General features: G+C 37.8%; 1 protein-coding gene across 2 annotated transcripts in view; it reads left to right on the top strand.

Annotated features, from left to right (window-relative positions):
• reln (reelin) overlaps positions 1–17,839 on the top strand; it is a 292,302-nt gene that overhangs the window by 49,157 nt on the left and 225,306 nt on the right. For both annotated transcript variants that reach the window (XM_036561448.1, XM_036561447.1), the window contains exon 3: positions 11,433–11,568. In XM_036561448.1, coding sequence (XP_036417341.1) covers positions 11,433–11,568 — 136 coding nt within the window. The remainder of the gene's footprint in view (positions 1–11,432; positions 11,569–17,839) is intronic.

Below are 17,839 nucleotides of genomic sequence, written 5' to 3'. Positions count from 1 at the left end.
AATGACAGTCACAAAAATATAGATTTCGACAGCTAGGGTTTCATACGTCACATACCTAAGGAACCAGTCCCATCCCCTTGCGGGGTGGGACTTTACATGTCATTAGCATAATGATACGGTGCAACGAGGTGTATCAGGTGTGGCCCGCTACGAGTCGTATTTTGCAAGCTAAGTTTCACCTTTTTATCCCAATGACGGCAATGATGTGTTTTATTTTCGGACGCAAAGTTGCAAATGAGAAAATGTGAGCCTTTATATGTTACCAAAGGATCTGAAAATAGGCAAATAGCTGCAGTTCATTTGGAAAAATCACACTATCCCAGCCAAACTTTCAGAGAAAACTCAGGTTTGCGGTAGCCATTTCCCAGAGGACTGTTTTGTAAATTTTACTCAAAAACAGACGATGTTTGACACTAAACTTATATTGAAGCCAGTGCTGACTTTGGGGTTGTTCAAAAAGAAAGTATGTCATGATAAAGGTCATCCTCGTTAGCTGCTAGTATAGCATTAGCAAGATAAAGTTAGCTAATTCAAGTCCACATGGAACATGGAGAAAGCCGCTTTCTGGCAGAAGGCCCTGAAGGCAAACTTCTCCCTTGTATGGTCATATGCATGATCTGGGGTCACGAAGTAACTTTAGCACATTTTGGAGAGACAACCACGCAGAACAGCTAATTACATATCATATGACATGGATACGAGGTTGCTTGTCTTTAAGTAGTTTTTGTCATTGTGTAGCGTATGGTAGTAACAATATAGAAAACAAGCAGAGTCAAATGTGCACATGTAAGCTTGAGCTGCATGCAGCAGAGGGTTGGGTGGAGATAGAGGCGGGGACTATTTGCATATTCTCAGATCCACATGTAATCAGTAACCTTCTCAACCCTTCCCAAAACATGACAGATGTTGGCTCTTGCACCTTTCGCTGATACAAGTCTGGATGGTCCCTTTCGTCTTTGGCATGGAAAACATCAGTTTTTCCTAAAAACAAGCTAAAACATGGACACATTTCCACTGTCTTTGTAATAAGAGTTTCAAGTTGCATTTCTTGATGCAGCAGCAGACTGTGTTAAGTGACAGTGTTTTTCTGAAGTACTCTGGATCCCATGTGGCTATGTTTAACACAGTAGCATGATGGTTTTTCATACAATGCTGTCTGAAGGCTTGAAGGTCACACACATTCAACAGTGGTTTCCAGCCTTTCCCTACACGGACTAAGATTTCTCCAGATTCCTTGAATTTTTTCACAATATTATGTAGGGTACATGGTGAGACCTAAATTATTTACAATCTTGTGTTGGCATTTTGCCCATTTGAAAAAAATCAGGTTTAGGTAATATATGATAAGCTGCCAATTACTTTAAAATGCTACGGTAAAATAATTTTATTTTTAGTATGTGCATAATGTGTGGAGCTGGGTTTAATAGCTTGTCAGACAGGGTCAGTTACTATGTGCAAAGGTTTTAGGCTGAGAAAATGACATGTACAAACTAATAATAATAATAATAATAATAATAACAATAAACACTAACTTTGGAATATGTTTCTCTGTGTTAGTTTAACCATTTTCAAAGCTCTCCTTGAGGAATCCCAGTATTTACACTCACTATCCAAAACCTAGTTTATCTAATCAGTCTTTCATCAAATGAAATCCATGCAGTGGTTAGCGTGCACCATAAAGACAATCAGCAAACCTGTGTTCTTCTAACTGTATTCTTCTCACCAAGATATTAAAAGCTTTAATTAAAATTTGTGAAAACTTTATAATTTTGTAAACTTCTACATAAATGTGACCTAGTATATGATCTTCACTTTGTCAATAGATACAAATTGTATAAAAATTTATATAGTTTTGTGATGAGGTCAGTAAATCTGTCCCATCACCAAGACTGTGAAAGGACATCAGGGCATAAAAAGGGGGACAATGACTGGATTGAAACCTAGACTATAGTAAAATGTACATAGAAGAAATACTTACCTTGTTCTGTTCTGATCCTCAGGGGAGCGCGGGCGCCTTCCAGGGCTTCCCTTATGCTGGCCGGTAGAGCCCACGGCTGTGTGTAGAAGGGGGGAGGTGGGATCCGAGAACCTGTGGGGAAAGACAGAAAAAGGGTTAGGAGTAAATTAATATAAATGAATATGATGACTGGTATGAGGAAGCTTCTTGTTATGTGTATTATTTGTATTGTCTTAATTATCCTGAAGTTGTTTGGTTATTGTTTGTTTTGTGTATCCCCTCACTAGCCCTGGGGAATGGTTTGGGTTAACCAGATGGGGCGGGGCTAGGGTGTTAAAAGGGGGGTGAAATTCATTCACAGAGAGGAGAGAGGATGTGTCTATGTGACCTTGTGGCCGCTGGCACAAGCTGGCTGACGCTTAGCCAGGAATATCCATAGAGGACTGCGTAGATGCTTGGAAATAATCAATTTTTGTCCTAGTCATTTTAGTTGCAGTGCAACCCGTTTATTTTATGGTTTCAGTATTTTCTTTCACTTTTTGCGTGCTTATGTGCAAATAAAATATCACGTGTGTCCAAGTCGAACTTTGGAGCCCCGCCTGATCTTTTCGAGGGGAACTCAGTCTCTAAACCATCACGCTACATGTAAACTAGTGCAGTCCTGCAATCTCTACACCCCAACATTCCCACAAGTTTATCTGTTTATTAAACTATGAAATTTAACATTAAGTGTCTTTGCAAAAGTAAGTGAACCTCTGCTTTCAGGAACTGGTGTGACCCCCTTGAGCAGCAGTGACTTCAGCCTAATGGTTAATCAGTCCTACACATTGACTTGGAAGAACCTTGGCCCATTCCTTCTTAAAGAACTGCTTTACCTGTGTTATGTTGGTGGGCTTTCTTGCATGAACACCACACTTTAGTTTCTACTTTAACACTTTTATTGGATTAAGGTCTGGACTTTGACTCAGCCATTCCAAAATGCAACACCATAACATTCTCCTTTAGAATTTACAACTCTGGATACAATCAAGAATTCATGTACTCCATTAAACAATGGAAGGCTGTCCTTGTCAGCAAAACAGCCCCAAACCATGATACTACCACCGTATTTCAAAGTTGGGATGAAGTTCTTATGCTCGATTGCAGTATTCTGTTTTGCCAAACGTAACATCTCTCCTTATTTTTTTGCATACTATTACTTCAATAGATTCTGGATGATCCATGCTATCATTCTGTACATACTATTCTTGTTCAGTGTTTGCCTGATGCTGGACTCATGAACACTGACATTAGCCAGTGTAAGAGAGGCCTGCAGATCCTTAGATGTTACCCTGGGGGTTCTTTGTGATCTCCCAGTATATTCTACGCTTTAGTCTTGGAGTCTGCCTGACACTAGATTGGTGATGTCCAAACTTGTCAGAAATAGTTTTGAAACATCTTACAGCCTAATGAGCATTGGGAAATAATTTTCAACAAAAAATCTCCTTTGAATGAGACATGGCATGCACTAACAAATGTGAGTGATAAAGACCAGGTTTTGAGGGTGAAGACTCACTGAAGAAGGTTGATGTTTTTTATACAGAGTTGGGTCAGCCAGTTTAAAAAAAGCTCCACAGTGATGTGCATTTTCCAAAAGCTCAGTTTTGGAAAAAATAAAAATAGTCATAATGTCATTTTTGGGTATAATGTTCTCGTGCTGTCATATGTTTGTCTTCAGCAAGTTGAAATTTAAAACCGCTTTAATATTGTCAATGAGCAGATTTTTTTATTTGTTGTCATCATTAACAAAATTAAAGAACACTTCATTAATGAACAGTTTCATCTACAATTTCGGTGAGATGAAGGCCAGGCATTATTGCCCAACACCCATGCTCAACCTCACTAATATGCCTGAATAGAATCAAATCCTCAGATGTAATGTTTGGGTGTCCACATACTTTTGGTGAGCTAAATGCTATTTAATGGTTTTTAACTATGATCTGCAAGGCTTTAGCCTCTATATTCTTTTATAGTCAGAGGCAGTCAGAGATCAAATGTAGTCTTAAAATGCAGACTGGAGATCTTGTCTACTTTTTTCCTGGAAATTTGGATGTATTGAAACAACATACTAAAAATGTTAGAGTGTAAAATGTCAACTATGGAGTTTTCAGTGCCACAGTTGCCATGGTGGGCAAATTAGATTGTCAGACGTAGCAAATATAATCAACATGATGACTGGATTTAGTAAAGAGTCAGTTGATTAATTTGTTTGATGTGTTTCATCCATAAAGAAGGCAGAAAGCTACAGCTACAGAAAAATCTCATATAGGTGTAATGTTGGCTGCATTTTGGGGCTTGGTATCAATTCTGTGGGTGTCTGTCATTTTTTCATTGTGTTGTGCCCATAACTGCCAATAGTAGGGGTGCTGGGGGGAACAGCAGCAACCTCTGCCAGCATACACTTTTTTTTATTTACATTTTTTTATCTTTATATGCTTGGCGACATTGGATCTTGGCTGCTCTGACAAATAGCTACAGGTAATGGCACAAAAAATGATTCTCCAAGTATGTGAATACACAACAATTTAAGCCATAAAGTTCAGTAGCTTCAATTACCTCTGTAAAAACACCAGATCTATCGTCCTCACACATCTCCACACACTAATGTGCGTGTTACATAGGTTACTTGTTTCCACTCACAGTATCTATCCTGTAGGAACATATTATGCTTCAGTGCATAAAAGACTATTTATATGTGAAGGCAGGCTTTATTGACAGTGTGTAAACATGGAGAAGAGTTGCGGCTGCAGTCGCCTGGTAGGCTGAACTCTTTAATTTCACAGGTCTCAAATATCACAACATAACTGATAGCTAGTTAGCCATGCCAGACAATAATAATCACCCAGTTTAGAGGACACTTAAAACAAGTAATTGACAAACACAACACTGATGCAGCTTTATAGCAGGTAAAAATGCACCCAGCAGCCCTCTTAAAATGTTTCAGTCTTCAGTAAAATGCAACATGATCCTTTGCATAGCTTATTTCCTATTTTGTCAAAATATTAAAAATTGGCTGTATTTATTATATACTGTTTTATTTAAATGCTGTTATTAACCAATAACATCTTTAAACATGGCACAGTGTTTAGAGTCACAAATTTGTACGGTTATAGAAAAGTTATTTTGGAGCTATGAAGTGACTGTCAAGATTGTGGATCAAGTCTAGTCTCTCTAGAGGAGGACAGGGGCCTTATAAGAATCTAAACAGCTCTGACAAGTGAAAAATGACCAGTTTTTGTTGAGTGTATATAATGCTGCACAAACTAGTCAGACACTTGTGGATTTAAAAAAAAATGAGAGATTTAATCACACGAAGTTCAAAACTGAGAGAGCAAATGCAAAAACAAAAACAATTCCAGGTCAAAAAAGCCTAACAGAGATTTCAAAAACCAGCAACCAAAATAAAAGGGATAAGCCAAAAACAAAGTTAGAAAAAAAGTTATAAAGCAAGTCGAACCCATGCAAAAAAAGATCATGCTCAGTGTAAAGGTGGTACAATTTGACTAAAAGTTATTGAGTGAAAAGATCATGCACAGATATAGATTTTCAGCATTATTTTGTACTTTAAATCCACTCCAGCTGTAATACACAAGAGAAACCATTTTTCTCAGGGCTCTGGTTAAAGATGTTCCCCCCTGTATTCTCAGTGTAAATGTGGTACAGTTTGACTAAACATTACTGAGTGAAATGAGCTTGCGCAGATAGAGATTTTTAGCATTATGATTGTACTTTAAATCCCTCCAGGAGTAATATACAAGAGGAAACCACTTTTCTCAGGGTTCTGGTTAAAGATGTTCCCCCGTATTCTCAGTGTAAATGATCATGCACAGATTATAGATTATCAGCATCATTATTGTAGTTTTAAATACACTCCGGTTGTATCTCTCCAAGGGGAAACCACTTGCCAAGGCTGCCAGTAAAACATCTTCCCTGCTGTGTTCTTATTATTAAAGGTTAAGGATAAAACTTGTTGTTTTCAAAGGTAAAAAGATACTCATGATCACTAATGTTGCATTTTTATTCAATTTCAGTTGTGTTATGTTGTAATATATGGGAGAAACCATTTTCCATCAGTACCAGACAACTGTTTCCTCTGTGTTCTAGTGTAAAACAACTGTATTGATGAAAACTATAAAGAAGTTATCGGGAAACCAATTTCCTAGGTTCACTTAGGTAAGTAGTCTGAAAATAATAATACAGACTAATTACTGTGCTGTGTAATGCAGTTTATTTATATCAGCAACAAAATTTTCAAATGTTTCAAATATATTTCCACAACTTAGCGAGACTGACCAGGCTTTGGGGCATCCACAGTACACCATAAAAAAAATAAAATAAAATTCACTGGAGTAGTTTCAAACGGAGTGAAAGCTAGCATTAGCAAGTTTACCTGCCTAGTATTTGAGCATTAAAACCTCTGCCAACAACACATTTTGTACTACAAACCATTTTACTAACAACGTGAAAACTTGCTTGCCCCGAGGAATCGAACAAAATAGCAGCACAAACATGAACGACTGCCCTGCAGAGCAGCGTCAGGTGGAGACGTGAAGATTTCAACATGCGCAATGAGGGGAAACGGGGAACTGAATTTGCTGTAACGTTGGCAAATACGAAGCCAACCTCAGCTCCATTTTTCTGTTGATGTCGCCATCATTTTAGCTTTCCTTGTGCTCCAGGTGCAACACAGCTCATTCACTATGAAATACTGAAAAAAACCCAAAATATTTCATCTTTAAATATTATTAATTCACTTACTGATGGAAAAAAAAAACTTCCCTTCTTAAGCTACTTCTCACTCCCTGCTCAACTCCTTCTCTTTGGAAAACCTTCAAAGTCTGAGAAAAGTAAGCTAGCCAGACAGGCAGATAATAATATGTCAGTCGCTCAGCCAACATGAGTAACCTGTCACTAAAAACGGTTTGGAGAAAAACGCCAATATAGATGAAAATCTCAATTATGGACAATTTAGTTCATATAATAAAGTTGCAGCTTTCACAGCTAGCTACTGTTATCGCTAACATCAGCTATTAATAGTCTGACTCTGGTGGTCAACTTGTTAGCTCTCAACATAATGTTATAATGGCCAAATACAAAGAAAAACAACTGTTCAGGGTGATTTGTGAAAGGTAGATATTTTGTTGAGATCTGGTTTGAATTGTACACATGACTCAGGAATCTTTTCTCAGTTCAGTCTTCTGAGGCCTTGTCCACATGGACAAAGATATTTTTAAACATAGCTTTTTCTATGCGTTTTGGCCTTTTGTCAACACACAAACTGACACACAAACTGTCACTGAAAACGGACCTTCTTGAAAAAATCCTTCCAGGGTGAAGATATCAGAAACTCAGTTTTTGGTTTTGTCGTGTAGACAGGAAAAACAGAGTTTGTGTCTTCTAACATGACTTGTGTGCCGTTATCTCCTTTGACATTAGAGTATGTGTCATGATCTTTGTTTACATGTCGTGATTTTGTGCAATGGCAGATGCAAGAACAATGCTGGTTTCAACATAGCTAACAGGTTACATGTTTACATATAAAGGCCAGAGACTGTTGTTGTTGAGTGAGGTTGTCATCATGCACGGGAGATGTAGTCCATGGATTCAAAAGAGCCAGTTGGTGAGTGAGGGGCAGAGCCATGTAGAGAGTGTCGTGTCAAAGGAAGTTTAAAATGCCACGTGGTCACGTGATTCACATAGATTTCAGATAGTTCCCAGAAGTTCTTGGCGGGCAATTTAAACCCGTAAACACATAGAGACAGGACTGTGTCTTTTGATAATTAGCAGTCAATAAATGCATTGATTTACATAGCACACCAATATGTGTATGTAACGCTAAGGCTACCATGGTTAGAAAGTGTGTTGCCATTGTTTATTGCTTTAAATTTTTAGTGTTGTAGATATTATGTACTTGTAAGGTAGTTAAGATTGGTCATATCCTAATGTTTATTGATATATTTAGAGGGAGGGGAAGGGAAGAAATGTTTCAAAATTGAAATCAGATTAATTTTTTAACATTAACATACTTTTAATTCATGGTGGTTTCAGTAATCCCAGGCCTAGATAATTTTAATGACTTGATGACTAATGTAAATTTTATGACTTTCCAAAACGACAGAAGGAGAAGGAGCCAAAGAAATTTCTGTTTTGCAGAAATCTGCTATTCAAAAGGATACATTAAAACACATGAGACAGGACATATTAAAGCACATCTATTTACACATATAAACATATTTTAGTATATTGTCTTTTTCCTATGCACTTATTTACTGCAGTTCATGAATTCATTAAATAAACCTATAATAAATTGAAACAAATAGCATGTCAAGCAATTTGTCAGTGCCCTTTTCTCTGTGTTGTCCTAGCATATAGTCCTTAGCATGGTTTGCTAAGGATTTGCTGATTTTTTTTTGTTTATTAAAAATAAGGAACAGGTAAAGAATTGCAGAACCCAGGGAGTTGAGACTGAGGGTGCAGAGTGAGGGTGCTGTCTTATTGTAGGGAGTTTTTAGGCTCAGTTTTGGATTGCCATCAATCCAAAATCAACTAAACTGCAACATAGTATGGACAGGTAATAGTCCACAGAATCACAAAGCCTACAAACACTCAATCCATAAGTCATATATTTATTTACTTTTTAAAGTATCCAGTATGTCCATATAAATAGCAATATTGAACGAAAATAGCTCTCTTTCTTTTGATTGTGTATATTAGCTCATACTCCAAAATGGATAACATTATCCTCATTTCACCTCCACTACCACTCTATAAGCTCATGCCCCAATGTTATATTTAACTAATATAAACTCCCACCCCGCCCCGCAAAACATCACGTTCCTCTAATTCAACAACAGTGGATGAAATGGCATTAAGAGCAAGGAATTTACAATTAATAGGCTGTTTATAGTTAATGTTATGTGATGCTAACTTTACTCAGTATCCTAGCCTAATGTGTTGTCTGTTTTTTCCTAAATCTACTAATTTAGAGGGGGATAATACACTAACATGCTTTAATATACATTTTAATTTGATTCAGATGTGCTGATTATATCTAAACTGATTCTTTAAATGTCTTTTCTGCTGCAACTCAGCTGCGCTGCTAGTATTTGCTGCTAACTTCTGGGAACTATTGAGAGGCTCCATGATCCACCATTCCTGGAAAAATGGTCCATTGGAGAGAAACAGCTCTGGTTAAGGTTATCAATGATCTGCTGGTGACTGCTGATGCTGGTGCTATTAGCATTCTCATACTTTGGGATTTAAGCGCTGCCTTTGACACAGTGCACCATTCCAGCCTCCTCTCTAGATTGAGTGAGCTGGGTATTGTAGGCTCTGCTCTTGACTAGTTCACTTCCTATCTAACAGACCGTAAAAACAATTTGTTACTCTCTCTGGGCATCATTCCTCCACCTCCACTGTCAACCAAGATGTCCTGCAAGGATCTGTACTTGGACTTACTATTCATTATTTACATGCTCCCTCTTGGCAAGATTATTCGTTGTTTTAACCTTGACTTTCATTTCTATGTGGGTGATTTATTTTCAGACAAATTCGCCTATTAACCCCCCTCTTGGTAATCTGGAATTGTGCCTTTCAGAAATTAGGAACTGGATGAAACACAACTCTCTAATGCTAAACAGTGATAAGACTGGGCTCATTCTCATTGGTTCTAAATCTGATCTCAATAAAAGTGGCCCCCATCACTTTTTCAATTGATGATGTTGTTTTATCTTGCTCCTCTGTGGTCCGAAATTTGGGTGTCATCCTTGATTCTTCACTTAAACTCGATTCTTATGTCAGCTCCCTTGTTAAAACCTCTTTCACTTGTGCAATATAGCAAAAATCCAACCATCTCTCTGCTAGTCAGCTGCTGAAACTCTCATTCATGCTTTCATTTCTAGCCTTTTAGATTATTGCAGTTCTCTTCTCGCAGACATTAGCTCCTCATTACTTCATAAACTTCAGACGGCTCAAAATTCTGCTGCTCGTCTCCTCACTTACACCCGGTCACATCACCACATTACACATGTTCTCCAAAGCCTCCATTGGCTTCCAATAAATTACCGTATTCAGTAAGATTCTTCTTCTTCCTTAAAAACTCTCAACAATCTTGCTCTTTCCTATCTCTCTGACCTTCTCCAATCCTACAAGCCTTCACGCACTCTCCGTTCTTCTACCGTTGGTCTGCTTACTATTCCTTCCTCTGACCTCCATAGCTTTGGTGATCATGCATTTTGCAGACTATCCCCACGCCTCTGGAACTCTCTCCCTTCTCATATTCAGCGGTCTAATTCTCTGTCCTCATTTAAATCCAACCTTAAAACACATCTGTTCTGACTTGCATACAATCTTCCTCTATCCCAACCTATTATAGCTCATGTCCTTTCATCATCTGTGCTGTGATTTTTGTATTTCTGTCTCTGCTGTGTCATCTGTTTGTATGTTAATATGTATGTTTCTTGTGCTACTAACTGTAATATGTAAGCATCTTTGAGTCCTAGGAAAGCGTTATATAAATGTCATACAATAGAGAACGGAGATGAAGCGACTCTCTCTCTCTACATGACTCGGGTGAGGGATATCTACAAGGTGTGTTGTCAACAGGAAGTGTGGCAGTATACATTTCGGCCACTTTTCCACTATCGAGCCAAATGGTTCTCAGGGCCATACTGGGCCATTCCGCGCTTGTCCGGACTTGTGAGACCAGTTACTGTTTCTGTTTCCCTGTTCCATTCTGTTGTTCTGTTGTACCACTAAATCGGAACCAAGAAATACCCAAGAAAACTACACAAACGAATGGCTAACTGCTAGCAGGCTAATAGCAACATACACGCCACCCACCACAAAGACGATTCCGTCTATCACTCCAACTCTCTCAGCATGCTCTCACCTTGTTTATCCTCTAAACGGGTGTTATTTGAGCATCTCTAACTGAAACAGACTACTGTACTGCGGTGGGTTTCACATGTAGCCGGATAAGATGGATGGATGGATGGATGGATGAATGAATGGATGGATTTGAATGCTTTCAGGTTTGAAATAGCGCAGCAGGATGCTGTGGCACAACACCGATATAAACATAGCTGTTTACTGATTGGTTCTATGTCGTTACATCATCCCACTGAGTGGTTCTGTGGCCCCGAGTACGGTTAGCTAACCATGCCAAAAAAAAAAAACGGACTAAGCCCGGTTTTTAAGCATTCCATGTTGAACTGTGTCCATGTGGAAACGCCACTGGAATGGCTACCCCCCATACTCAGAACCATTCGACCCTGCAGTGGAAAAGAGGCCATAGTGTATAGTGTGCTGTTTTGTTTGTTCTGTTACATATAGGTTAATCTTTATGAAGTGGGCTCACATGCCAGTTGCTATATGTCCCTCATTGCTTTTCTTTCATGCTTATGATTAATGATCATCCTCTCTCCCTCTTTCTCAGGAGTGATGTCAGAGCGACAGTTTGGGACTCAGTTTGTGTGCAGTGTGGTGGCATCTCATGTCAGTCATCTACCCACAACCAGTCTCAGCTTTGTGTGGATCGCCCCGCCACCCGGTACAGGCTGTGTGAATTTCCTGTAAGTGTGCTCTCAGCATGGACACCTGTATTATCTGGAAAAAGTCTAACCGTACCCTCTTATATGTAATATATAAGGAATACATAAAACATTCTATAAGGGATAATGCAACTTGAGAAAGGCAGACAGCTTTGAACCATAAAGTTGAAGCATAAAGTTTTTTTTTTTTAGTAACAAACAAGCTGTTGTTTTGGTGGTGGCATGCTGGAAAGTAGCGTTCAGTTGATCTGGCAATTTGTAGTGTTATGAATCTTATTTGGAGCCTTCGCCCACTGAGAAAAATCTTGCCCTAAATGATGAGTTAGGTCTTATAGCTAAAGTTTGCTACTTTATGTCTGTGAAAAGCATTATGTATATTCCATTCACAAACAGAGCATAAGTAGTCCCGTTTAACTGGATTTAGTGCATTATAGTATGTGAAATGACACATACTATACTACACAATATGCATAATATAAAGACCACAACCCTGACTCAGACCTAGTATTTGTACAGAGCAGGTCTGACTGTTTCTCATTAACCCTTACTCTATGTGATCGGTGTGTTAAGAAACCCCCAGCTAACAATTTTGGTTATCAGAGCTTTTTTCCAATGTTACAACTTTTGGGTCCTATAATGTTCAATCTGTCAAGTTTTCTAGATGTTCTGAGAACGTTTTCATATAATGTTTATAAACATTCCTACAGCGCTGTTGCAATATTATGAGAACCTTCTTTTTAGGTTACCAAAACATTTTCTGGACCATTTTTACATAAGTTTATAAACATTCCTACAACGTTGCTGCAACATCACAAGCGCCTTGTCTGTAGGTTACCAAAACATTTTCTGGATGTCCTGAGAACATTTTCAAAGATTATAAATGTTCCTACAACGTTGCCGCAACAGTATGAGAACCTTATTTGGATGATATCAGAACATTTTAAACGCTACTAATTTCCTAAAACTTCTTGTTTCCAGAATGTTTTTCAACTGATTATAAATATAAATACTACCAAATCTTGTTACTTTTCAGCAGATGTTGGGTTTCCTTAATGTTTATATCTTTAATTTCCAATAAACTACTGGAGCAAAACTATGAGAAAATATTCCATGAACCATGACTCTAATGAAAGATTTTCTGAAGGAACCACATGCAGAAAGTTTAAATTAATATTTCATTATTTTTAGAAAATAGTTCTATTCAAATGTGTATGTGAAATAGTGTCAATGGAAAATAGGTTTGTGTGTGTGAAAGAAATTGTATTTACGTTCTGTCCCATTTACACCTTTCATTGACATGTAATCTGTTGACACAAGTTACTGGCATTCATCTCAGTCTGCATAGGCATGAAAAAGCCCAAACCCAACTATTACTCATGACTTTGAGACCCGACCGGGCCCAACTAGTACGGCTACATCTGAAACCCGAAACCGACCCAAACCCACTTGTGACAGAGATGGATTATCACAAACAAATGTTATGTACACATCTGTAATACACTATACTTCCTTATTGTAAAGCGGCCTTGCATATGTGAAAGCTGCTATAGAAATTAAACTTATTTTTATTTTATTATTTATTATTATTATTATTATTATTATTATTATGACAAGTATTCATTAGTAGATGTTTGTGGAACTGCTGATCATACTTGGCTATAGCTAGGAAACATGTCAAAAAGCAGCAGGTACCAGTGGACTAAAGCTACGGTCACACCCAATGTGTAATATGTGCATGCTGAAAAAGCCAGTTCACTTGAATAGGTACATGGGGGAGCTGTGGTCTTGTCACATTTTGGCAAAATTTTATTTCAGAAATCTAGTTAACTAGCTTACATTCCTAGTTCACTGAACTGTACTTTTCTCCCAAAGACACAGGTCACCTGATATTTGTTCCAGCCCCACAAAGAAAAAAGAGAGGAGACAGTCCTATGTGACTGCAGCTTAATGAAGAAATTTAAATATCTTATCAAAGAAAAAAAAAAAACAGTAATTTTAGATGGTCAGCAGATATAAGGTGTCTGTAGTTGATCCTAAGTAATTTTAACGACAGCGCATGTCTTTATACTCTTACAATGTGAAATGTTCAAATGTATCCTCCACAATATAGAAGAACCAACTAGTCCAGTGCATCATGGGTGAATCAGAAAATTAGCCACCACTTGTTGGAAATCATGCTAACAGTAATTCACAACTGCAGGTATAGACAATCAGCTACACACTCTTGTAGCTCTGTGGAGTCACACAGCACCACAGGACAGATGTAAATATCTGGGGTGGTCATCAATAAGGCATGTTAATGCAAAGTAAAAATGGGGCCTAAGTGATAGATATTTTGCTTTTGTGTGTGAAAGAGTGTATGTGTGTGTATTTCTAAATGGGTTAGATGAAGGAGAGTTTATGTGTACGTGCAATTGAGATATTGTGTGTGTGTGTGTGCGCTCACGCGTGCATGTGTCATTTGCAACAGCAAGGTAACATTTACAAAACACATAGCTCAGGTCATAGGAGGTCTCCTGGCTAGTCTCTGCACTCCCCTCCTTCAAACGCAAAACAAAGGTTACCCAAATCTCATTCACAGTGAGTAGTGCATGACTGGGAGACTCAGAATGATGGAGTGTATTATTTCTAAATCAAGCAGTATACATATTTAATGATGGGAAGCTAAGTAAGTATTATCAGTTATACCTTACCAGCATAACGATGTGGGCTGATTGTAACCCTAAATATTTTGTTATATATATATATATTTTAATATTTTGTTATTTAGAAAAAAAAATAATAATAATGAAAAAAGTGACCCTCTGCAGACGTCTCGGTTGGAGAACATGTGCTTAAAATGTCAAACCAACTTACAAAAATACAAATATTTATTCTCTATATACTACAAGACTTATTCGAGTAAATAGTGAAGTAATTTATCTGATGATGATTTTAATAGTCCAATAAATCTATTAATCTGTATAAACTCTCTTGCCATTTGACGTAGGACCACAAATGTTTCTGTGTGTGTTTAATATGAGGATGTTGAAACACTGAACAGTTCTTCCTGTAATTCTGTGATGATCTCTTAACACTGCAGCTTGACTCGCGAACAGAACCAGTTGTGGTGCTGTAGTAAAGCTTCAGTCTTTTTGGATCATATTAAGAACCTTATAGCTCCACCCACTTAGAGTTTGAGATAATTAGCTTTTTTTGCAAAATCACATACATTTTTTCCCTGAGTTTTCACCCAATCTGCACAAATTTGGTGTCAAGGGAATCCTAAGAACCTGACATTTAATCTTAAAAAAAAAATTATCAAAATATTTAATTATCAAAAAAAAATTGGAATTTCAACACTGTCAAGTGTGCAGGCCCCACCTAATAATATGGGTGGACATATTGCATAAATCATGCACATACAGCTCGAACTGAGAACTGCTATGACCGATTGTTACGAAACTTCTCAGGCATGCACTGTAAGGGAGTCATACATTCTCAAAGTTTGGTGGAACTGCATTGCTCAGTGGAACTATAATAAACAAAGTGTTATGCAAACCAAGTTTGTCTGATTGACATTGAAATTTGTATAGTGCTACTAAGCTGTATTAGGATCTATGAGGCTAATGTCATATACGAAAAAACATGGCTGCCATCAGCCAATCAGATTTCAGCAGGTATTTAACAGCCTTACAGTTGGCCAATCAACACGAAACTTGGTACATATCTCCATGTATGGACTCCATGTATGGGAAGTTGGCATCAAATAATGCTCTAGAGTGAGCCTGACAACTTTGCAAATGCAAGTCATTTGCTAATTATTACCATTTTTCTACATATGTACATTGTTTGAATATGACCTATATTGAACTTTTCATACAGTTTACACCTGATCATCTCAAAGCTGGTCTTAAAATAAAACTCCAATACTCCAATAGTACATAATTATTTTTTTTTTTTTTTAAAAAAGACTTTTTAGCAAAGGGTATTTGCAACATGTCAGTAAATCCATCTGGGCAGAGTTTTTACGACTCCTTTATTTGCAGTTTACACATTCAAATTTGGTACAGACATACAGAATCATACTCCGAGGAAACATGCCAGTTGTGGTCTAAATCGACCTCCAGGGGGTGCTACAATATGTAATCATACATAAATTATGTGAAATGAACATCTCACTCAGTTTAAATTAAAGAAATGCAAATGGTGACAAAATACTCAAGTCTTCAGATTGAACAACTTTGCTTTTAGATGTGTCTAATTGAACATTGTGATTTATGTATATTTTCAGGACAGTAGTGCAATGATAATGACAACAAAGGCATTGTCCAATTGACACCAAACTTGATACACCTGCTTAACATCTAATATTGAAACAAGGTGCAAAGTTTAGTGGACATATGTTAATGGGGACGCTAAAACAGTATTTCCACATGCTGAAAGTATTTGCAAATTCATCACATTATAAAACAATAATTTCACATACATCTTCCAAAAACAAAAAATATTGCTTCAGTGTCTGTCATACTATGCACAAAGAAGTCATTCTACTGCAGCATGTAAAAGTCAAACAGCCAAAGTTGCCAACAGATTCATTAAGTTAGTGTATTTGCACCCCAACTAACTGACTAAGTCTAATTGAACAATTTATAAAATGCCTATTACCAATAAGTAGACCACAAAAACGGCAAAGTTGTCTCATGAGTCAAATTCAACACGTTATAAAATGACCATTCCCAATAAGTAGACCAAGAAAATTGTCATACTATGAACATTTACTGCAGCATTTTAATATAAAAGGCAACCGAAGTTACCAAAATAGTCCATTAAGTTAATAATTTACACCTATCCAATTGACATATGAGTCAAAAAATGTTATGCAGTGAAAGACTGTCTGATGGACATGAAATTTATTTATGCTGCTACTTTGTCCTACCCTGAATCAGCTTCTATTAGGTCCATTAAAACATGTCCAATTGTAGTTCCACAGGGATTTGAAAGCCTTAAAAGTTTTCAATCACGATGAAACTTCATATGTATGTACAAACCTTTACCGACATGTACCATTGTAGAATTGTAGCCAAAATAGCAATGTTGGGGGTACTTGCAAAGAAAGCTTGAGAACTGTTTGTATGTTTCTTTTTGAGCTGATCAACTGCCCATTCTTTTCTTGATGCTGTTAGATGTTCTATCATCCCTGATCTTTTGAGGACATGGCCGTAACTAGCTATGAAGGCGCCAAAGTCTGGACATGGGCAGTTTCCATGTATCTCCATTCATGGTATTTAATGTGGAAACAGTGCCGTTCTGTTACAGCCCCTACAGGTCTACCCAATCAAATGGGAAAATAATTTTTGTTAAGTCGCATTTTTGTAAGATTAAAAATATATATTCAATTTATTTTCTCTAAATGTGGTCACTGTGTTATAGCCAATCAAATCATGATTGTCTAAGCCACACTCTGCCTTATTTTCTCAGTTCTCCAATCACTGCTTAGCAGCTGTTGCTATCCACAGTTGCCTCAAACTTTCGGTTCATTGTCAACAACAGTCATGTTTGTAACTAGCATGAGGACACCGAGGCCCTCTGTAGTTTTGGAAGGGTTTAATGAGAATCAGTGTGGAAACAGTGACGAGACTACACAAACAGCAGTGAGTGGTTCTCAGCTGACTTCAGAACAGCTGTGGTTCGGTCAGCGCTGCACCATTTGTGTAGCATCTAATAAAGAGATAAAGACAGCAGAAAGTTACATCTATGGCCAAACCACAGCTGACTTTATAACAGCTGTGGTTTGGCCATAGACTTACCTTCCTTGTTTTTATCTCTGCGTGAGACGCTACACCGGCGGCGTCCAGTCATATCTGCAAAGGGCTGGTGTGGCTGCAGGTTTTCACTCTAACAGACTAACGCCAACTGATTGAACAGGTGGAGTCAGGTGTGTTCCAGCTTGTTTGGAGTGAAAACCTGCAGCCACACTGGCCCTTTGCAGATAAGATTGGACACCCTGCGCTACAATAATGCTACCCAGAGCAACTTTGACTTCTTGAGATGTAACATTACAGCAATGCAGCACATATACTATAGCAGAGGTCTTCAAATCTGGACCTTGAATCCAGTTTCCGCTCCTGAATTTTGCAGTCACTGGTACGTATAGCACTAGGTGGTCAATCAGCTCTTTTAACAATTCAGTTAACTACCTGTGATTACAAAATACCAGACTGGAAACTGGATTCAAGGTCCAGATTTGAAGACATCTGCTCTATAGGATAACATATAACATAACTATGATAAAATATGATGGTTTATGAGG

Source organism: Colossoma macropomum, unplaced genomic scaffold, assembly GCF_904425465.1.
Source record: "Colossoma macropomum unplaced genomic scaffold, Colossoma_macropomum, whole genome shotgun sequence".
In the NCBI taxonomy this organism is placed as follows: domain Eukaryota; kingdom Metazoa; phylum Chordata; class Actinopteri; order Characiformes; family Serrasalmidae; genus Colossoma; species Colossoma macropomum.
Note: the sequence above shows the minus strand (reverse complement) of the source record. Positions and strands in the feature narration are given on the sequence as shown.